Source organism: Sebastes fasciatus, chromosome 5, assembly GCF_043250625.1.
Source record: "Sebastes fasciatus isolate fSebFas1 chromosome 5, fSebFas1.pri, whole genome shotgun sequence".
NCBI classification, from domain to species: Eukaryota; Metazoa; Chordata; class Actinopteri; order Perciformes; family Sebastidae; genus Sebastes; species Sebastes fasciatus.
Window position 1 is genome coordinate 15,277,553 of NC_133799.1, and position 23,725 is coordinate 15,301,277.

At 38.8% G+C, this 23,725-nt stretch overlaps 2 protein-coding genes across 2 annotated transcripts in view; both read left to right on the forward strand.

Moving 5' to 3' along the window:
* The first annotated feature begins 13,132 nt into the window (after positions 1–13,132).
* On the forward strand, positions 13,133–16,372 carry LOC141767686 (claudin-1). Its single transcript, XM_074635230.1, has 4 exons — positions 13,133–13,511; positions 14,118–14,282; positions 15,326–15,404; positions 15,519–16,372. The coding sequence occupies exons 1-4, from the start codon at positions 13,310–13,312 to the stop codon at positions 15,682–15,684; spliced, it is 612 nt and encodes a 203-aa protein (XP_074491331.1). The 5' UTR covers positions 13,133–13,309; the 3' UTR covers positions 15,685–16,372.
* A 6,378-nt stretch (positions 16,373–22,750) lies between these two features.
* The window catches only part of p3h2 (prolyl 3-hydroxylase 2), a 75,704-nt gene continuing 74,729 nt past the window's right edge, over positions 22,751–23,725 (forward strand). Inside the window, exon 1 of the mRNA XM_074635252.1 lies at positions 22,751–23,377. Within this exon, the coding sequence (XP_074491353.1) occupies positions 22,952–23,377 (426 nt within the window). The 5' untranslated portion in view covers positions 22,751–22,951. The remainder of the gene's footprint in view (positions 23,378–23,725) is intronic.

A 23,725-nucleotide genomic window follows, 5' to 3' on the forward strand; every position in this document is an offset into this window, starting at 1 on the left:
TGTAGACCTCCAGCTGTTTGCGCATACAAATATGAACTACTCTAATTCATGATAAAAGACTATTGAGACAAACTGATCCAGTAGTAACTGCTGTACAAGTATTTGATTCTCATGTTTATTTGTGATACAGATACACAAGTATACATTCAGCCTCCTTTGATGGGACTTTACAGGAAACAAACACCAGGACTAATTAATTCATCTCCATCTTGGACTCAGTCATGTGCTCATTGTGCAATCATTTCCTTGTGCGTAAGGTGTCAGGTAGTGTTTTATTGCCAGCATTTTTAATAAATCATGCCACTCTGAAGGAAAGTACAGAGTTACACCCATCATCATTTGAGAACGGCTGAGTGGATCTGGTTCACCAACATACCTGACATACTGATGCCTCGGCTGCATGTGGTAACACCACTGCCATGCCCTCACTGGGATATGTCACAACCAAACTACTGGGAGCTACAGTACGCACATCCACAACCTGAAACGTGGATTAAAAAGTGTCGAAATCAGACAAGATGTGTTTTGCTCCTTCAGTAGCTGGTGAATTTTAAAGTAAAATGCTCTTCAGATGAGATATCTGATGTATTAAAAAGAAAGATTAGACTTAGAGGTTGTAATTTCCAATGCAGCTTGAACAGATATTGGCAAATTCTACAATGATGAAGCAGATTTGTGGCTTTCCAGACAGCTGAGCTCAGCAGGGTTTCAGACTGGCATCCATTTTTGTTTTACATTTTTCAAAAGCAAAAATCAATTCTGAAAACTGCAGTCGATCTCAAAAAAAAAAAAAAAAAAATCCATTCAAACCTCCAGTGTGGCAGCTCTCTGGTCTCTTTGGATGTACATTACACACACGACCAGAAACAATGACTGAAATTTTTGAGCACAGAAATTCCCAGGCAAAGTTTCCAGCTGTGCGGGCAACAGAAAATACTGTAAACCAATCCTGTGAAGAGAAACAAAAGTTATTGTTTTGTGTATCAACAACAGCCCTTATGTATAGTTCTATAGGCCTGAAGCAAGCTCATCCTAAAACACACATACACACACTGATCCTGCTGCTCACTACTGCAAACAAATATTGATTCATGTGCTCAAACTTGTTTGAGTCTATTAATTTGACTCCTCACTAGTGTGCCACACTATCAGTCAGCAACAGGTGCTTGCACTGAAAACTTAAGAAGAACACGAGCTTGTTAACAGAAATGTTGCACAAATGCAAAACAGAACAATAATGTATACACAGGTAAGAGAACTCACCTGTCCTCCAGTCAGTCAGAGTGGCACCAGAGTGATGGACGACCACCGAGAGAGTGAAATGAACTCTGAAGGCGGACTGGAGGCTTTTTTCTGTGTCCTCTCACCTGGCAGGTACAGGAGCAGAGTGCAGCTGTCTATCAACTGCAGCACGCCGTGTTGAGACACGAAGACACACCCACTTATTACAGAGACAGAGAGAGAGAGAGAGAGAGAGAGACTGACTACCAATTACCCTCCACATACTGCAGGTTTCTGTCTATCCAGTTTAAGTGTCTATCAAAATGTAAATCCTTCACAGAGAGAGAAAATAAAAGCATGTGCTCTCTCTTTGAAGTGACTCTGTAAAAGGAAAAGTCACTTACTTTTAATTCAATGCATTGCATGTTGTCTCTCTCTCTCTCTCTCTCTCTCTCTCTCTCTCTCTCTCTCTCTCTCTCTCTCTCTCTCTCTCTCTCTCTCTCTCTCTCTCTCTCTCTCTCTCTCTCTCTCTCTCTCTCTCTCTCTCTATAAGCCTGATGAAGCCTGAGCTCCTTCAGGAAAAACCGGTGGAGGTAGTCTGAGAACTATTTTGTCAGACGCTCAACTGATCCAACCCTCAACAGTGAAAAGCTCTGTCATTACATCAGTTTGATGTGTACATAAAAAAAAGAAAGAAAGAAGATTAAATTAAGTTATTAATCACTTTAAACATTTAATCTGAGCACTTTATACACTAATACTCTAAGTATTAATCCTACACAGACAGGATTGGCACAGTTGCCACACCTTCACCGTCTTTCCCTAAATTAATAAATCCACTTTGCATTTGCAGAATACATTTAGTAAATTCACATCACTTTATATCAGGTAGCCCTATAATATCAAACTAATGTGAGAGCTGTGACACTCATGTTTGTGGTCATCTCATCTGTTCACTTGTTTTAATTTACTCAGTCTCTTATATGAACCTAATCAAGCTAAGAGTGGCATGAGCTCTCACAACCACTTTGTAGGAGTGTCTGTCATATTTCAGAGGTTGAAACGGAGCTTCAGAAGAAGGTGCTGGTGTGTGTGTGTGGACAAAAGCAAACATTCTCATCGTGAGGTGTAAAAACTCAGGCAGGCCGTTGGGCCCGAGGCGCTCTGTGCTGTGCCTGATGCAGGAATGACACCGGACTGGTTTGGAGCAGCACCAAGGCCCATCTTTGCAGGGAGTCACCCTTGTATGCATGCCAAGGCAATCCTCTGGTGCTTTGTTTTAGCTTGCACAAAAGGACACAGTATTACTGGCTTTATATTAACATATTGATCCACTGGTACAGTTGCAGTTAAAAAACAAAAGGCCAGAGAAAAACCCTCAAGAGATTGGGTATAACTTATAGGGATTTTTGTTATGTTGATGTTACATGGACTTTTAATGACAGAGTTTAATCTTTATCACATTAAAGGTGACACCTTGGCAACAGTTTACTTGGCTTTCAGTGATCTACAGTTGGCAAAGGTGTGCTACTAATAATAGGCATTTTTCCACTGAAGACTTTTTTACAATGTCACAACAGGTGTAAATAATAAAATGAATGATGGCTGAATCCCATTTAGCTGTATCAGTTTCAGGGTCCTGTCACACTGTCATGACTTCCTGGGTCACTTGAATAGAACAGAGCTAAGTGTTTTTCCTGCTATGACAAGTCAAAATGTCTGCTGTGAGAGAGGCCTGATTCAGGTTTTGAATGACTTTACAACACGCAGCACGTTCTGGGTCCTTGCCGAGCAGCTTTTATGTACCTCACAGGTTTGACACGATTAACTTTTGGAAGGCTTTTGAAAAATGGCATGATGTTCGTTAGAGTAGCTCCTGTTTTAGGGTAATACATGCAGTTCAAATGCTCCGTCGTGTTCATGTAAGGCATTGCTTGCCTTACCTTAGAGCACCCGAAGGCCCTATGATTTACTTCCTCATACTGTCTTTAAAATGTGTTGATGAGAAACACATTTTGAACAGATTAATCATGATTAACTATGGACAATGGTGCAATTAATCAATTCCATTGAGACAATTTTCAGGAAGTGACATGATTCTTTTGGAAGCAACTCAAAGGAGTAAAGTAGGTTGAGCATAAACTTTCACTTAATTCTTTCCTCCCCCATATTTCATGATGTTAATCTATGTGTCACACTCTTAAAGGGACTGTTTGTAAGAATCAGAAATTGGTTGTTAACAGCGACACCTGTGGCCGTTAAGTCAACGAAAGTCAGTGTCCTATTGTTCGGGCTCGTGCTTGTGCTCGCTCTACATAGACATGAACGAGCATTGATCAACACAGTGAGGCGACACACGTCAGCTAAAACCACAAGATCACTCTATATTTCACCTGCTTGGCAGTAATGTTAGCATTACTGCCAAGCAGTCTCTCCATGAATCAATGCTGATCCTAGTGCTGGCTTTTCCTGCTTCAGCATCCCGACCACGGCCGGAGGAAGCGGGAGACACCGGAGTTTTGGTCAGAGACGATAGCGTTTCTCGCTGCGGAGCCCCGTCACTTCACAAGACACGGAAAAACCTCTGTTGGTCTGGAGGAGCTGCAGCCTTTATTTCTGCACAAACGTCCACTGTACATTCACTGGATATTCTCAGGGCTACCAACTCTGCTGCAGTGTGTAGTGTGCGCGCATGCACATGAGGTGGAGCGAGCTGAGTGAAGTCAAGCAGGCAGGCAGAGCAACAGAGTACAGCAGAGACTCCGGCCCTGGAGACCAAAGCTATGGTCTCCCCCGCGTCCTCCGACCGCATCCAAAACTGTTTTGCAAGACGGGCTTCACTAGAACTAAACGGAGCGTTTCAGACAGAGGGTAAATACAGGTATATTCAGGCCGACAGTATGAGGAAAATAAAGTTGTTGTTTTTTTAACATTACAGCATGTAAACATGTTCTAATAGAAACACAAAATACAAGTATGAACCTGAAAATGAACATGATATGGGACCTTTAAGAAAACAATGTTTAAGTAAAGCCTGATGTTGCCTTACACTTAAAAGAACAGTCACTTCCACACAGTGAGGCATACAGCTTATTAATTTAACACTGGTATCGGATCAGTACTCGGGATCAGCCGATATCCAAAGCCCAGGTAATCTGTATCGGTATCTGGACTTAAAAAGTGGGGTCGGTGCATGCCTATAGGTAATGTGTTTGACTAGTCTAACACCATGGGTATTGTGACACTAATTGCCTGATCACATGATATCAATGTGACGGTGAGGATGAGATAATGCAACTACTATTTTATTTAATTCTGAAGTAATAATGACTATGAGTCATGAAAGTTAAAAACTTTCCAACGCTACTTGTTTGAGTCACTTGATTACACATTTATTAATTTACGTTGTGTCTGTACAAAGGGTTTAGTATTGCAGTTATGTCATAGATACTACATGCATGTATCATTTGTGTGAAGAATATTATAGGTGTAAAGAAATGACTGGGATCATAAACTATAAACTACTCCTATTGTAACAGGTGTCTCTGCAGGACCTCAGTGACACCTGCTCCTGGTGGTTGTCCTGCTCAGAGGGGCCACTAGATGGTGTGTTCCTCACATATTTTCCAGTATAAGATGCATCTTCAGGTTGCAGAGTGTGAAACTGGGCTTTGCTTGGTCAGTGTTTGAAGAGCTTGTTGACTTATAATGTTGTAGGTGTTGGCTGCTCTCCCATTGTGTTTTTCTTTACTCATTCGTCAGACATTATAGGAAGGCACATGACTTTAACCTATTTTTCATTTCCTCCTCTCTACTACTTAGCAACTCAACAAACTAAATATTTGGGTGTAATTAACTCTGATGGCTCGCTGCTATTCCCAGAACTGAGATTACACTGTGACTCCTCCCAGACGTCTGTTTCCTCTTTTTGTGTAATGATGAAGAGCATAAGGCCGCATTTGCAGGAAGCCTCGCTAGATTGCCTGAAGAAAGACAGAGAGAGGGACGGGACCACCATCCTTTTCCCCTGTAGCGGGAAACGTCATTTTAATAGTGAGCTATGAAGATAACATTAATTTACTGACATGTGGTCATGAGTTATTTTCCAAGAAATGAAACCTGTTAGCCTTTAATGTAAACTGATAATGACTTTACCATGTATCCACTGAACTCTTCGAAAGAGCTCAGTCGACATGCTCTTAGCATCCAAAGTTGTAAATCGATGTGTAGAAAGTCATGCTCCAATTCCCATAAGGTCAGCTTTGAGTGTCTTTGTTAAGTGTGTGTTTCGTTTGTGATCTTTACTTCCTGTCAAGGCTGATAGATGTGATTGAAGATAATAACTTGAGAGGGAAAACTGGTTTGGAAGCTTGTGCGTAAACAGCAAATCATACGGATGACAGAGAATCACACATGAGAGATGTATATCAAAACGTTTCACAGCTCAGTGCATAAAACAAACGCAGAAAAATATCTTTATGTTGCAGCTTAACAGTCCTGCTCCAGTTTTATTGAAAGGAATGCTGCTACCTTAACATACTGTACTACCACAGCATAAAACAAAACGCTGGCCACAAAGCTTTAAAGGAAACAAAGAGTTTACAACTGATCTCAAAGGACTTCAGCTTCCTGAGAAAAACAACCCCAATGTGCCTGTTTTAAGCACCACTTTTACACTTTATGGCCATTTCATGTTTCATATCCACAGAAACAACCAGACATGTATTTGTTAGAGGAAACAATCTCAGCCTGCTGATTTTGATAAAGACTGAAATAACTTACTCTTTCTTTGTTTGGAAGGTCAAGTCAACAAATGTTTTTGTGTGTGTGATAAAGTTTTCTCATTTTTCCTCAGTGACATAGAGTCAGATTTCCTTTTTTTTTATAAAAATGTAAGAGTTAAAATGTGTTTATAATGTCATCTTAGCCATTTGCATTGGCTAAAGTGTGTCCTCCTATCAGTTTGGATAGTTAAGTGTAATTCCTCTGTGCAACAAGAGTCTACATGTTGCAGCTTTGAGCTAAATGCTGACATCAACATGCTAACATGCAATGAATATGCTAACATGCTGATGCTAAGCAGGAGCGATATTTACCATGAACATCATCTTAGTTCAGTGTGCAAGCATGCTAAGATTTGCTAATTACGGCTAAACACAAAGCACATTTGAGGCTGACGGGAATGTCACTATAGTTATCTCCACCAGGAGATTATGTGTTCGGTCGTGTGCAAGCATATGTGTGCATCTGTCCGTTTGTCGGTCAACGGCTAATCTCGCATACCATTGGACCCATCAGCCTAATATTTTTTGTGCTCATTTATGACTGTATGTTCAAGGACCTCTCATGGTTGTGGTGATTCACACTTTTTGAAAAAGGGCTGTCAGTGCTGATAGACTTTGACTGTGCATGCCTGTCTAATAGGGAGTGGGTGTGTCCGCTGATCAGGCGTCAGGATCATAGTCACGTTGACAACTTGTCCATAATCTGAGCCCTGTTTTGAGCCACACCAAAAAAAGTTATACTTAATGCTACAGACTAATCCGTACGCCTGCACACACTCTGTGACTTCTTCCCCTTTTGATTTCTGAAGCAGTTTTTTTTGGCAGCTAAAAGGGAAGTGCAAAGGTCAAATTTAATTTTAGTTGAAAATATCGAAACATATAATGCCCACGACAATGACAGATCAAGATGATTCATAGCCGTGTCCGTCATGATGATTCAAAGTATTCACAAAGTCCAAAATCGTCAGACTTTTGATTTATCCGGCTTCACCAAGACTGTTCTCACAAAGCAGCTGGAAGAGTTTGTAACAAACAGAAATTACATGCAAGACCAGTTACACTATTAACCACATTCAACATAAGATATTAGATATCACATTGGTCTTTGTGGTGAAATCAGGTTGTTTCAGTCACTAGAAATTACATGATTCAGTAGGTTACAGGATATGGATGCAAGCAAGAAGGAATTCAGTCAGGAGCACTAGTGAATTGGTTACCACTAGAAGGTCTTTAGTTCAAATCCAGTGAACCTGACTGAAGCTTTGACGGAGTCTTTCGTAGTCTTTTTCTGTGGTGTTGTGTTATGTGTTCTTAATGTGACTAAGTGAGTTTCCTCCCACACTCCAAAACAAGTTTGGTGAACTGTTAAATTGCCCGTAGGTGTGAGTGTATGTGGCCTGACTGTGACAGATTAGTGGCCTGTTGAGGTGATATCTTTCACCCAGTATGAGCTGGGAGAGGCTCCAGCCCCCTCGACCCTGTAAAGGGTAAGCGGGTACAGATAATAAATGAAAAAATTACAATTAAATCATGAAATGATACAGAAAACATTGGGGCTTGGTCACTGGGATTTAATATTTGGTCTTGGCCTTTTCCATGTGCGTTGTGATTAAACCCACAGGAAGAGCGCCGGGCTTTTCGTAGCGGCCAAACGGCGGTACTACAACTTCCGTGTCCGTCACCTGATGCCATCGGGCCCAAAAAGACTTTTCCCCATAGACTTACACTGGGAAAGAGACGTCTGTAACTCGGCAGATGATTTTTAAATTTTTTTTGTTGAGGTAAATCAACCTGAATAGCCCTCATTCAAATCATTAGGTCCTAAAAGTTGTAAACTGCAGTAATAGCCGAATCCAGAGTTATTTTTCCTCTCTCTGCACTTCCTGTATGTATCCGTAATATCACTATCAAATAAAGGCACAATTCAGTGAGCTAAACACACCTCTTATAAAGCTTAAAGACAGGAATTGGCCTTCAAAGTTTTTACTGGAAGCGATTGTGATTTGGACAACAGGTTTAATGTCAGGGATTACAACACAGAAAAATATGAGATACCATAAAAAAGAGTTAGGCCAATGGTATTATAAAAAATATTATTATATAGTAAAGAATCCACATTAAGTCTCCATAGGAAGTATAAATCATCAATTAATCTAGTAAACATACACACACTGTGCGTTCCAATACCCATACTACCATACTATTTAGTATGAAAGAAAAATATTTAGTATGTCCCAAATACATAACATGTCAATGGTGTGCCAAAAATACCAGGATGTCCTACTGCATTTGGTCACATTTTGCAGTGTGCAAGCTAACATGCTTTTCTGGCTATTATGACTCACATCCTTTAACGGATATATGAGCAAAAGGGTCAAAAGTTAAAGTCATAATGTTATGATGAAGTAGTATGTCCCAATTGTATGCATGTATACGGCATGCAACAGTACGTACTTTGTAAGGTGCAGTATGTACTTAAAGTAAAAAATGCAATTGGGAATGCAGCGTTAGAGTCAACAAGAGTAGCTAAACATAAAAAGAATGATATACAGTTAGCTCAACAGTTAATTACAGTTAGGCTCCTTGGAATGTTGTACGTGACAGCTACTATAATGTTCAACCAACAAAACTACTATAATAAAAAGAGTACCTACAGATAATACTGCAACATGAGTAGTTAAAAGATATCTGTCAATATGTATTTTGTCACAGTAATGTCCGTTAAACTGCTATGGAACTGTGCCAGTAGCTGTTGCTACTAGCAACAGGATGCTCATTTTACACCATCTGCTGATGGCAGAATAAAATATGAACTTGATAAAACGTGCTGTTTTCAATATAAATTGCTAGTTTATGCTTTAATGTTTAATACGATAAAACCATAACTTTCAACATTTTCACCTTTCAACATTTTCGCGATAAATTAACTTAATTGTCTTACTTCCGTGAACACCACAGCACCAAGTTCATAATAGTTCTGAATTTTAAATTACTTTTTATCTAAGTTTTAGTTAGTTTCCAGAGTGTGTTTGCTAGTTTTAGTTTAGTTTAGTTTTTTCAGAAAGGTTTTAGTTTTTTATATATTTAGTTTTAGTTGTTTTTGTTAGCGCCAGGTATGATGTCTCAGAACTATGTAGCTAGTACATATACATACAAAATACATGGTTGAGAACTGTGAATGGCCATAATGTTTAATGTTTAATCTTTAGTGCCTGATGTGAAGCAATGCGGCATAGCGTCATCTCCTGGAAGTAAGCAAGTCCGTTCAATTTCTGTGGCACGAGAGTTGATGGCAATTTATGCCATCTCCTTTTTTCAGCAGTGATATATTATAGTTAAAAAACTAAAACTGAAATGAATTTGCGTTTATTTTTATTTCATTTTTATTCGTTTTTAACCCAGGCAATATTTCAGTTTAGTTTTTATTTAGTTTCAGTTTACTAACAATATTCTTCACTGCTTTTTTTTCATTTTAATTTAAGTTATAGTTTAATAACCCTGCACAGCACACACCACCTGTTACACATGTTAATCAGCACATTTACAGATCACAACTCATTTTAACATCATTATTATAGGCCTGTTATTCTCACGAAATCCTCCTGGGATGTGAATCAGTGATTAGACGTATATGGGGAGGACAGATTGCAGAGATGACAGATGACGTATCTTTCCTTCAAGTTGACCTACACAGTCCTCTGGCACAGAGCACACTGTAAACGGAAGTCTGTTTCTACTCTCAGACAGAGGCCACGTGGTTTGATAACTATTTTAATAATGAATGTTAACTGCTGATGAACATCACAGCAGGGAATCACGGGGAAATTATTACACTCTTCCTGATATTCTCATTTGTTTGTGTCATGCCAGCTGCAAACCTACAGCAGGAATTCCTCAGAAATAAAGTTTGACCTGAGCAGACTATTAAAGTGAAATTAAACAACGGCTGTGGAAAAAAATAAAAAAATAAACCCAGTGGCTGTGAGGGAGGGATACATAATGACATGCTTTAGGCAAATTCAGACGGGAGCTGTGACTTTAATTGCCGCACAATGTTTTGATTGAGGCTTATTGCAGGAAAGGGTGGACACCGATCCAATCTAACAGACAAAATGCACAGTGTTTACAAACTGGCATCCCTTTAACCAAATATGGTCAAATAATTTGGTAATTGTCTGGGTAAAATTAAGACTGTTTGTTCACGTAAACAAGAGCTCGCTGCTGCAATTTGCTGAGGAAAGGAATGACAATTGAGCATATTAACCTTCACTTGTTTGGGTGAAAGACCTCCTCTTTACTGATGTTTTTGTCAGTTTGTTTCTCCTTTTTTCTGTTGTTGTTACTGACATGTGTAGGCTACATTAAAGGTCCCATATTGTAAAAAAATAGATTTTCATGTCTTTTATATTATAAAGCAGGTTTAAGTGATATATAAATACTGTGAAAGTATCAAAACACTCAATCCATGGAGAAAAACACACAGCCCGTATCCAGAAACTCTGCGTTTGAAACAAGCTGGTATGATTTCTGTCCATTTGTGATGACACAAATCTACAATATTTATTACACAGTTTTAAACATAAACATACTAAATGTGTCCCAGTTTATTTCTTGATGCAGTGTATGTGAATGACATCAGCTGACAGGAAGTAAACATGGACCCAAACTGTTGCCTAGCAATGCAATTCTGTTGCCATTCCGTTGAAATGTACTAAAACGGAGTGTTTCAGACAGAGGGTGAATACAGGCATATTCAGACAGACAGTATGAGAAAAATAATGTGTTTCTTGAACATTAAAGCATGTAAACATGTCCTAGTAGAAACCCAAAATAAAAGTACAAACCTGGAAATGAGCATGATATGTCCCCTTTAAGCTCAATATGTAGGATAATGATAGACTCTTGTTGCATGAACCTCTGTCCTACAGTTTTTTTTGACATAACATACTGTGTAGTTAAATTTACACACAACTAGCCTTGCAGTCCAGGCTTACTCCACATGGTGACCAACAGAAAACCCACTTAGTTCCCAGTTTGGCTGCTGCCTTAGAAACAGGGAGCCAATGGACATCTGTTTATACCATCCCATGTGCAGCAACAAGCGCATAGTGTTTGGGAAATATTGTTTCTTCAGTTGTAATACAAATGTGAAGTTTAACGTTATTGCATTGCAACTGTTGCTTATAGGCTGCAGTAAGCCTACTGGCGGAGGAAAGTTGTGGATTCTGGGAATCTTGGAAGTGTAAGCTCATCACTTTAGTTAATTTGTATGTAATTCATTCAGATTTGGAGTGATTTTAAAGGTACGATATCCAGAGCATTAATATAGCAGCGAACAACTATTTTCTATGTAAAGATACAGAGGAGTAATGTCTACCTGAGTAGAGAATGAAGTCGCTCTCTCTCTGTGTGTGTTGTAATCAGAGCTTCTCCGTGCTTTGTTGACATATTTGGGCCAGCCCTGTGTGCTTTTAGTGCATGTTCGTGCATATGAGCATGCTCCACTGACTAGCTCACAGCCGCCAGTCTGCACTGTGTTTATAGATAATAACGCCGTCCCGAGTCCCGACTGACGAGCGTAGCATCCACCCTCCGGTTCCCCCTCAGGTTAACACTGTTAGCTCTGTCAGTAGTGTTGATGTTGTTTTCGCTGTTAGCACCGTTAGCTACGAGCCGCTGGCTGCTCGTGTCTTGAAGGGAGCCTTTGGGGAAACTTTTGCGAGATTGTCAGCGTAAGGCATTGACCTTGAATAGTTATCGTTTTGTTTTCACCGCCGTTGGTTTGTTTTTCTGTCTTTCTGTCTGTCTGTCTGTCTGTCTGTTAGCAGGATAACTCCAAAAGTTGGCGATGGATTTAAATAAAAGTTTTTCGTGAGTAGTGGGTGAGTAGAGAGTAGTGGTGAGGTGTAGCACAATGAACAATCCATTAGATTTTGGTGGCGATCTGGATTCAGGAATTTTTTGAAGGATTCCGATCAGCCTGAGCATTAAGACCACAGGGTATTACACATGCACAGTGTAACTGATGACGCGTTGATGACGCGTGACCCAGCCCCCTACCTTCTGAGAGCAGAGAGATACGTGTGTGGATGTGTGGCGAGACTCCGAGGTGCGGGAGCTGCTGGCCATCCGCGGTGAGAAAGAAAAAAGCGGTAGATGACGGGATGACTGACAACATAGTGTAACGTTATGCAGTCATAACAAGGCTGCTGAATGAGAGAGGCATCCGCTGATACGTTACACGGAAACACAGCGTGTTAATAATAAGCCGTGATCTGTTTTTAAAGTCAGGCACCTTGTTGAGGTTAGGATAGGTCGTCAGGCAGCGAGTCTCACAAGAGTTCTTGCCGATCGCAGATCAGATTTTGCAGTTTGCGGGCTCCCTTCTAGACACAACTCAGCTGGCTCAGCCGTCGCCATGTTGAGAGCCATGCGGAGGCAACAGAAATGCTCCCAATCTTGCATTTAGCACCTTTAAATCTGAATTTATTGTTGATGTTGTATTGTTGTTGTATGCATATGATGGTAGTATGATGCATCAGTGCTGTCTTTATATACACAGTGGAAATAAGTCTTAAACTTTATTGTCATCCTTCTTTTTTTTTTAAACAGAGTTTATTTCTGAATTTTGTTAATACAACTCTGACAATCCATTGCAAAAAACATGTTTGGACTGACAATACCCAGAGGGCACTAAAAAAAAACAAGTGTACAAAAAATAAATAAACAATAATAATAATAATAATAATAATAATAACAATAATAATAATATTGTCATCCTTGACCTATGTGTGACATGTGGTCCTCTCTCTTATTGTGTCAAATAAACTAATGACACTTGAAGTTGAAAGAACATAATAATAATACAAATAATAATTATTATAATAATAATAATAATAATAATAATACAAATAATATAATAATAATAATAGTTTTTCAGGCTAACTTTTTTGTTGTTATATCAGATTTTTTTTCTTTAGAATAGTCTGTATTTACCGTAATTTATTAAATGGTCTAATAAGACTTCGGAGGAAAGTGTCTTCCCATCATCCACTGCAGGTTGAGTGGAGACCTCCACGTGCGTCACGCGCCTTGGACCTTAAATAGCGGGTGCAGAGGAGCGCAGAGGATAACGGTCTGAAGGGTTTGCAAGGAGGACACACCCATAAAGGGACATCATCTACTAACTTCAACCACTTCTGATCACTTATAGATTTTTTCTCTCAGCTCAGTTTCCAATCAAGTATTCGCACTTTTTTTTTTTTTTAATTCATCTGCTCTGTTGTTGTACATCCGCTCACACGATGGCCAGCTCTGGACTACAGCTGCTCGGGTTCTTCCTCTCGCTGGTCGGCCTCTTCACCACCGTGGCTGCTACTCTGATGGTTGAATGGAAGAAACAGTATCAGGGAAAGACGCACCGGGTCTTCGAGGGTTTGTGGATGAGCTGCAGCGGCAACGAGAGAACAACCTGTGAGTTTCACCAGTATCTCCTCAAGCTGCCAAGTAAGTTTTTTTTATTGCATCTGCATCTCCTCTAAAAAACCAGACGCTGCTTGTTGAGATACCTTCCACTGACTATAAGTTACTATAATTAGACTGAAGTCTTTGTTGGCATGTCTGATATTCATACAGGGTCATATGGGGATTTTTTTTTTATTCTTGTGGAATTATACTGCTAATCTTCTAGTATATTTTGTAGAATTATGATCTTTATTTCATCTTTATATTCTATTATTTTGTGCTGTTTAATCCTACAGAGTAAACCAGAAAAAGACTACACATTTAATTACAGAAAGAAGTAATATGAGATGTATCTTCTATATAGAAAGCAGAGATCATGTCCAACAATCACAGACTGTCTTGTGGAATTATACTGCTAATCTTTTAGTATATTTTGTAGAATTATGATCTTTATTTCAGCTTAATATTTTATTATTTTGTTTAATCCTACAGAGTATACCAGAAAAAGACTACACATTTAATAACAGAAAGAAGTAATATGAGATGTATCTTCTATATAGAAAGCAGAGATCATGTCCAACAATCACAGACTGTCTCAATGAGAAGTTTATTTTATGTGTACTAACATTCCCACTTCTGCTCCTCCAGCTGAGGTCCAGGTCACCAGGGGCGTGATGCTGCTCAGCATCTTCCTCTCCGCTGTGGCGCTGATGGTCTCCACCGTGGGGATGAAGTGCACCCGCTTCATGGACGACAAAGCCGAGATCAAATCCACAACAGCCATGGTCGGAGGAATCATGTTCCTGGTTGCAGGTGTGTTCAGTGTCAGCAGAACCTGACCGGCTTTCACAGGCACACAGACTGGATAATTTGTCAAATACAACCGCGAGGAGTCTCTGAGCAGCTGTCAATCACTCACAAACTCCGATCAAACAGTCAAACTAGGCTACGCTGATCAAATATGAATCAATATTCTGTTACTGTAATGCCTATTTCTCACCGCAAATGTTTGCGGAAACATCTTGTAGTGTACTGTTTAGCTGTAAAATTAGAAAGTTTGTGACCTGGCAGCCACGTTGAGATCAGTTGAGGAAATACCAAGCACCGCCCACAAGCCGGAGCAAACGTTCTCATTTTACAGTAAAACAGTACACTATAGTGACAGGTTATAGTTTTATAACAAAAGCTTTTTATCATATTTGCTGAAAGATACTGACTGCAGCTTTAACCTTTATTTAACTATAGGAAAGCCTCATTAAAATCTTAATTTAAAACTCTGTTTTCTCTTTGCCAAGATAGGCAGCAATAACAGAAATACACCACAAAACCAGAATTAAACAGAAAAAAGCGATTATAAAATCATGAATAACATTTCTAATACAATCATGTAAAAGATTTCATCTTATAAACAACCTAAATGGCACTTTTAAAACAACACAAGAGCTACCTCCAGGTCTGAAAAGTGAAGCCAATGCGGAAGTGACTTAAACCTGCATTCTTTCTAATAGCCAGCAGGGGGCGACTCCTCTGGTTGCAAAAGAAGTCTGATTGTTTAGAAGTCTATGAGAAAATGATGCTACTTCTCACTTGATTTATTACCTCAGTAAACATTGTAAACATGAGTTTATGGTCTCAATCGCTAGTTACAAAGTCACAAAGGAAGTCACTCATCATTCATTTGACTTATCCTCCATCTGTACTGTCTGCTGTTGGTTTTAATTATTTTTTATTTTAAATCTGTCCCTAAAATAAACAAGAAAAAAAAATATCAGTAAAAGTATTGTTTTCGAAAAGATTTGCAGGATTTAAATGAGCACTTCTGTGATGAATAACATGATGTGTTTTCTTTTGTTCAGGTTTGTTGACGATCATCATAACCTCCTGGTATGTCAACAAGATTGTTCAGATCTTCAATGAGTCCCACAGCCTGCAGAGGTATACACACACACAAACACACACACACACACACACACACACACACACAAACACGCACACAGTTGATTCTGTACGTACATGTGCATCTCTAAACGTGTGTGTTTTTCTCTGCAGCTTTGAGTTTGGTAAGGCGGTTTTCGTCAGCTTGGCTGGTGGCCTCCTCACTATGGCTGGCGGTGCTTTCCTGAGCTGTCGGAGATGCTCGCGGTCTCAGTCGAACGGCTCCATCAGCTCCAACCACCTCCTCCCCACCACCCACCCCAAGTCTGACTACGTCTAGTGGAGGAGCACCAAGGAGAGGCCTTGATACAGTCAGTCCAGCGGTGAATTTAACTAACTGGAGCAGGTTGTGTTTCTACGATGAGGAAAAGTCTCACTGCAGGATTATAAATACTGAACATAAAGTCAGTAACCAGGATCAGGATTACACACAAGATCAGGCTGTTTCTACTGACTTTGAATCCCATTTTATAGCTTGAAAACACTTCCTGTATGTCTGTTTGATACTAAGATGCCATCAGTCGTTAGTAGTCAGCATTTTTTTTCTATTCAGAGAAATAAAAGAAAGGATTACATTTTAATTATTTCAGTAAAATAAAATTACACATGAAGGAATCAATTCTTTCAGGTCTAAATGTCCTGAATGTTGTCAGCCTTTTTGTGTAATCATGAAGTTACTCTTCACATCTACCAATGAAGAACACTTGTTTCAATACACTTGTTTACAGTGAAGACTTTTGTTTTGACAGTTAATGGCAAGATTTTCTTTTACGGTGTAAATTGCTGTACAATTCATTCCACTTCAGTTTCACACTGATGTTAATATAGATTTGTTTTTATATGGTGTTAATTATATGACTAAAGTTGTATATTTTCATATAATGTGGTTGTTGTTATTGTTATGCGCCACATATGGCAGTTTGAAAGTATGTATATTTTGAAAATAAAAATAAAATGTTGTTTTCTTCACTCTGGTTTAAGTGATGTTCTATTATATTACACACAGTATTAAGCTTAATTTTTGTGTATAACTCAATAAATCACTGCTTACATGGTAAATACTTATCATTCCAATTTATATAATCATATTGTGATTATATAATCATAGCATGTTTGTTTGTTTTTGTAAAATGCTGTTGTCCAAATTGCAGGATTACAAGCAAATTGAAATGATAAAAAAACAAAAATGATTAAGGTTTTTGTTCTAAATGTGTGAATAATTTTGTCTGATGTGATGCAACAATAGAATACCGTTCATTGCATTTGACATTAATTTGCTTATTTTATACTTTGTGATTTAGCATACGTTTGACTGATATATGAAGATTTACTGACACAGGTCATCGTCAGTGAAGGAAGGAGTACTCAGAACATTTGCTTAAGTAAAAGTAGTAATACCACACTGTAGAAATACTTTGTCACTCAAGTAAAACTACAGAAGTGTTGGCATCAAATACTAAAAGTAAAAGGACTCATTATGCACAGTGGTCCATTTCAGGATAATACATATTAAAATTATTGATGCATTAGTGTGTAAGCATCATTTTAATGTTGCAGCTGGCAAAGCTGGAGCTAATTCTAACTACTTTGTATACACTGTGTATCTTAATCTATGAATGTTAGATTATATCTAGAAAATTATAAAAAGTACAATATATCCCTCTGAATTGTAGTGGTAGAAATTTAAAGAAATGTAAATTAGCATTAAATGGAAATACTTTTTAAGTACCTCAAAATTGCACTTAAAAACAGTTCTTGAGTAAATGTACTTTGTTGTTTTTTTGGTTCAGTTTAAATAGATGCCAGCAAGATGTTGCTGTTTGTGACAAAGTGGATCCTGTTGCCTTAAAAAGGCCAGCGGTGCTCAAGTAATGAGAGCTTTCCTGGCGCTGAAACCGTTTCCTTCCTCTCATATCTGCCGTCGTTTTACCCTCCAAACACACACAGCTGCTGCCAGAGTGAACTCAGAGTAGAGAACTGATTGGAAGGAGATTACGAATTTCTGTGCAGCGAGCTGAGTCGATGTTATGAAATCAGAAACAGGAGCGTTACCTCAAACTGGGTAGACGCAGTACTTTTCACATTTTGTTACGAAGGATGCAAAAGACAGGAGATAACTACATTAGAGAATACATGATACAATACAACATGATACAATCAAGTCTGAACATATATAAGCATTAATAGATACATAATGTAAAGCCGGGAAACGACAGTTGGTGTAGCTCTATCGTCGGCTAGGTGGAAACAATAGGGATTATACACACTGTTCAGTTCCAGAAACAGGCTGAGATAACGAAAAGGAAAAAAGTGTGAAAAGAGAGGAAAGGAGAGGGCAATGAAAAACGGGAGTCTCCTGGGAAAATCTGGAGGGTTGGCAATTATGCGTCTCAGTATTTTCTGACCTGACCCAAAAGAAAACTGTCAATTGATCTTGGAGCCAAGACCACGAAATCCCATCACCTTGAGTCTTAAAGGTGCTCTATTCGATATCCAGAGCATTAATGCAGCATCAAACAACTATTTGCTATGTGAAGATATAGAGGAGTAATGTCTACCTGAGCAGAGAATGAAGTCACTCTGCCTCTGTGTGTGTTGTAATCTGAGTTTCTCTGTGCTTTGTTGACATAGCCGGACCAACCCTGTGGGCATGTTAGTGCATGTGAACGTGCCCCACTGGCTCGCTCACAGCCGCCGCTCTGCACTGCTCTCATAAGGCGGTTAATGATAACGCCATCCCAACTGACGGTGATGTTGCGGAAACGTAGCACCCACCCTCCAGTTTCCCCCAATGTCAACACTGTTATCTCTGCCAGCACTGTTGCCGTTGTTTTCACTGTTTTCACTGTTAGCCTCGTTAGCTGTGAGCCGGCGGCTCAGCCGTTGCCATGTTGATAGCCGTGCAGAGGCAAGAGAAATGCTCCCAATCTTGCATTTAGCACCTTTAAGCCTTGAACACATTACAACTACAGTTGTTTTTACAGTTAATTTTGTCAAACGCCTTGTTTGACAAAATGACTTAATCCTTTAACGATATTAAGTGCAGAATAATGTGTGGTACAGGTTACCCATCCTGGACAGGATCAAACCAAAATGAGAAACAACATCATTCTTCAGAAACACAATAAAGAACTGGTGGTGTTGTTGTTGCATCCTCTGCGGATGTAAACCAAGGTAAGAATCTCTCATGGGACTGGCACACTGCTGCCCAGACTCTTCCTGCACTTTCAGAGAAGAAGTGAAAATAAAATGGGAGACAATAGCAACCCGCATCATGGATGTTTTGTAGCACTGGAACAAACATACTGATATTTACCGTCTTTACATTCTTTTCTTTTGAACGTGGCTTTTTTTTTTTTATAATAGTGAAAGCAGCGTGACATTTGCTCGCCTTTTCATCATTTCAATAAACCTCAAAAAATTGTTTTGATCACTCAAAGTTTGGACATTTTGTCATGTTGTATCAACATACTGTTTTACACATTTAACCCTCTTTTCTTTGAGAAAAGCGCATTATAGTTTTTGTACTTGGCTGGAGTTATTACACTGAGTTTTATTAATTAGACTCTCTCCGTCTAAAATACATTCCCCTAAAAAAAAACTAAAAACAAGGATATCACTTACATGGAAGTGGGATTAAAGAGCACTTACACAGTCAGTTTATGCATTACTGACTGCAACAACCACAAAGTTAAACAACGTGTGTAAGTGAGGAATCTTCATCTTGCCGCAATAGTATTTACATACAGATAATTTTGGCTCATCATATATAAAATGTATGTATTCTGGGCAATAATAAAACCTTCAGGACTAAAAGACAGCAGACTGAACAAAAACATGTGGGTGGATCTTTGTTGTAGTAACTTCATTACAGCAACAGTTTATTATGTACTTCTACATGAGTGCACGTATTAACAGGAACATGTAGTCCAACAGCCCTACGATAAATGCTACTAGTGTGAGTTGTTGGTTTGACTTGTGCTGGTCTGTTGACTTTTTTGCATTGCATTGCCTTAATTAAGAATTTCCTGTTGTTTTGTTATTTGTTTTGGATTTGTACAGTATCTGGATTTTGCACGAACACGCAGAGACTCTCATACTGAGGTCTCTTTTGCTTTAGTGTGTTACACCCTGCTGCACTTATTCCACTGAGTCATACTGGTTGTGGGTAATTAAAAAAAACAAAAAAAAACTCATTGTCCATATTTTATTTCATTCTGAAGTAGCATTATTTCTCTATAGCCGTTGTGCTTTGCTACATAAATCATGAATAGATGATAGAGGAATGTAAATAGATCACACATCCATACATCCCTGTTATGCAAATATAGTCTTTACAAATAGAAACACCGATATCTGCATTCATCTTTACAGTAAAGTAAGTAGTATTTTGTGATTCTTCCACATACTTCATACACACATTCACTTACTTTATTTATCAAACGGTGTACCACACAAATTTAGATCTTACAGGTGTATTTCGGTACAAGGTGTGGCTATTCAGGATGCCTGTAAAGTATATATGCTGTATTTACTGCCCTCTAGTGGTCTATTTGTATAGCTTTTACATTTTGTTTTTAGATTACATTTGAAAAAGCTTTTACTTTTTCAAAATAATACTTTAAAATACTTTCTTTTTGCTTTTTGTGTACAAATGGCAGACATTTTTCTTTGGTTCGCATGTGCAAAAAACTGCTATTAAAAGGGTACATTAAAACAACATATCACATCCAGACATGACACATTAAAACACATTCACATAAAAACACAACACACCAATAGAAGCTATATTAAAATTAGCACCAGGTACTGAATCAATGTTAAATAAATAGATACAAAATGTGCTGAGGAAGCAGGCTGGATTCAGAAAGTGGCTGTCCTTAAAGATTAAGATGGCAACAGGGATTTTTTTCTTTTAATATTTATTATTTATTCTTTAAAAAACTATTGAAGATTAAAAGAAACACCTGAGATTATTTCCACATAACGTTTGTCTACACAAATTCAAACAGACCTAAACCAAGTTCACGTTCCTCATGAAATTTAGCTGTTTGCGCTGTGATTTGTTGCATTGAGAGATGTTCTGCCATCAAATTGAGTCATTGCGACGTTGTTATTTTGTCTCTGTAATTCGAGGTGTGTTTTTTTGGCAATGGTCTAGATGATAAGTGGCGTTGTGGTATTTGTTTAGGTGACTGCTGGGTGTAATGTCTCCTAAGAGGCAGAGTGCAGGGGAAAGTGAAATTGGCCCAGCAGATTTGTGAGATGGTTATTATGTTGTTCCACAAGTTTTGAGTTGGTGTGCGAAGCCATGCTGAGTGAAGGTACTTGAGAGTGCATTGAGGACATAATGTCAGTGTCTGCGAAACCCATTAAATGCATTCTGTGTTGAGTTATGTGTGTATGATCTTGTATTGATAAACTACATGAGCTGTAATCTGGGGTTGCTGGTCATCGAGAAGATGTTACTGCAAATCTGTTTCCAGAGGGTTGCATCGATATTAATTGATAAATCTGTGGTGGGGACGTTTATGGCGGCGTCTTGGGTTAATGAGAGAAGTCTGTATCATTTTGACAGTTGTTTCATGGATGTTGATATTTGTAAATAGGTCTTCTACTATTGGTGGTGGTTGCAAGTTATTATGTGTGATATCAGTTTACTTAATACCTTTATTTAACTAGGAAGTCATATTGAGATTAAAACCTCTTTTACAAGTGAGACCTAACCAAGACAGGGTCAAATAGCAGCATCCAACACATAACAAGACAACGACATTGAATCACAGCAGCAACAATAGGTACGACAAAATACATTACATCATATAGTGCATTAACAGGGCAGCATGTTGGTCATGTGTTTGTTATTTAATTGAAGCAACTGCAACTATAGCAGTGACCACTTCCTTTATTCTAAGTTTAAAATCATTTAAAGAGATAAGGTAGACTGATAGAAGGCACAGTACAGTATCTAACTTAGTGCATTAGTTCACAGGAGTGCTTTTACCTGCTTGACTACATACCTGTCACCTGTCTGTACTTTATTGGATTAACTGTTGCTCAACATGTTGATTGTTTATTTTTAGTTCAGATTCACACGTCTGTTTGTCCTGAATAAAGAGCTGAGAGAGATCGTATCTAAAACAGTCTGCTGATTAAACTGCTATCACTTTACCTTTATATACTTTACATTTACAAACTGTTACACCTCTGTCTATATACTGTATATCCATATGTATTACTTCTATACATACTATAGTCCTGTTTACACCTCTGTATGTATATTTTTAGTACTTTTCATTATTGCATACTACATTCTCGTTTACATTCAGTTTTCTCATCTGAAATACTGTCTTCAACAAAATTAAACTGCAATATGTTATGCCTTAGATTATCATTTTACTTTTACTTGTGTGATTTTCCCTTTCATATACATATTTTATGAGCATTGTTGAAGGAACCTGAGACCAAAGATTTTCATTGACTGCTTTGCTGGAAATGACAAATGATAAATAAACCTTGAACTGAAATATCCTCCAGAGGGAGACATACTCCTTTAAGTAGATTCACTCTGACACTACCGTGCTACCGGGTCCATGAAGAGAACTCTCTTTTTAATATTTGGTGCCATTTTTTTTATAGGAAAGTTTATTTTTCAGGCATTTTTGTAGTAAAATTATCCAGCCTGAGAAGAAGAAGGAAAAACACACTTTTTTCTTTTTAAAATTTCTCATATCTGCAGACTTTTGGAGATTTAATATTTGTCTTATGAAACAACAACTAGTTTGGTGAAATTAAAGTATTATTTCTCATGTTTGAGGCAGGTTTTTTTGGCGACCGATCAAAAGTTTTATTAATCTAATCAAAATAGAGGTGTAAGAATATATCGATACACGTGAGTATCGCGATATTGTGTTTTTCGATACTGTATCGATTTTTAATGAATCTCTTAAAAATTCAACGGCCAATATATTGAATCGTAACCCCTGTATCATGATAGTATCATATCGCCACATTTGTATTTAATGTATTGCTGCCTGATCCATGAAGAGAACTCTCTTTTAAATATTTATTTTTTCAGGCATTTTTGTAGTAACATTATCCAGCCTGAGAAGAAGAAGGAAAAACACACTTTTTTTCTTTTTAAAATTCCCTCATATCTGCAGACTTTGGAGATATAATATTTTTCTTATGAAACAACAAATTGAATTGAAATTAAAGCATTATTTCTCATGTGTGTGGCAGTTTTTATTTTGGGAGACTCCCTGAAGGACCCTTGTGGTCCCCCCTCCTCCTGAAGGAGAGCCCTGATTATGCTCCGGCCATTCATGTCTTGGATGGGAGGAGTTAAGGAACCAGAGAGAGAGGGGTCATAACAAAATGTGTGTCCCCGACTAAAGCAGCATTCTTTCCGCCCTGCTCCCGGTCCCGGTCCTGGTCCTGGTCCGTCCTGAGTGTCTCTGTGTGAGGAGGTTTTTAAATGGACTCTAAAAGGAGTCAGAGCTGCTTGTGACTGACTGTCCTCTCCAGTCTGAACCGAAGCACAGAGGATGGATGGAAACGTCTCACCGGCTGCTCTCTGCTCACTAGTCTTTCTCTCCGTCTTCTTGTCATCCTCGTCTTCTACTGCAGCCTTCCTGCAGCCGTACGACCTGCTCTACGACAATGCGGTGCAGGCGTTTTACAGCAACGACTACAGCGACGTGGTGCGCTACATGGAGGCGGCTCTCAGCAGCTACACTGAGGTCCGGAGCACCCGGGTCCGGTGCCGGCTCCAGTGTCAGGACCAGCATCCCTTTGACGATACCTACTCGGACCTGCGCTTCTCCGACGTGGTGCTCCGGAGAGCGGCGTGCATGAACGCATGCATCGAGGAGAAACTGGGCTCTCAGTCTGTGCACAAAGTCAGCGAGGATGTAGTGCAGGACTTCCAAAGGAGGATCCCATACAACTACCTGCAGCTGGCTTATCAGAAGGTAAGGTAGGGGGGAGGGGGTCTGCAGAGTCTAGTAAACACCATGTTGTTCACTTTACCTGTTTATTTGTTTATTTGTTTTTGCACAATTTAAGACTATACAACATAACACAAATAAATGATATACACTGCAGGAAGAGGCAAAAACCCCACTGGGCTTATCTGAAGCCTCCACCTAGAGACAAGATTAATATAAAGAAATAATATGACTATATAATAGTGATAACAAACAATTAGGACAAGATTTATATAATAACAACAATAACAATACAGTAAATATATCAAAAAAGACAAGTGTGAGACCTGACCTGAGAGGTCAGCTGCAAAGACAACTGTAGAGAGCTACTGC

Coding starts and splice junctions, on each gene's coding strand:
- LOC141767686 (XM_074635230.1), top strand. CDS start 13,310: ATGGCCAGCTCTGGACTACAGCTGCTCGGGTTCTTCCTCTCGCTGGTC. Junction 13,512..14,117: donor GTATCTCCTCAAGCTGCCAA/GTAAGTTTTTTT, acceptor CTGCTCCTCCAG/CTGAGGTCCAGGTCACCAGG. Junction 15,405..15,518: donor GAGTCCCACAGCCTGCAGAG/GTATACACACAC, acceptor TTTTCTCTGCAG/CTTTGAGTTTGGTAAGGCGG.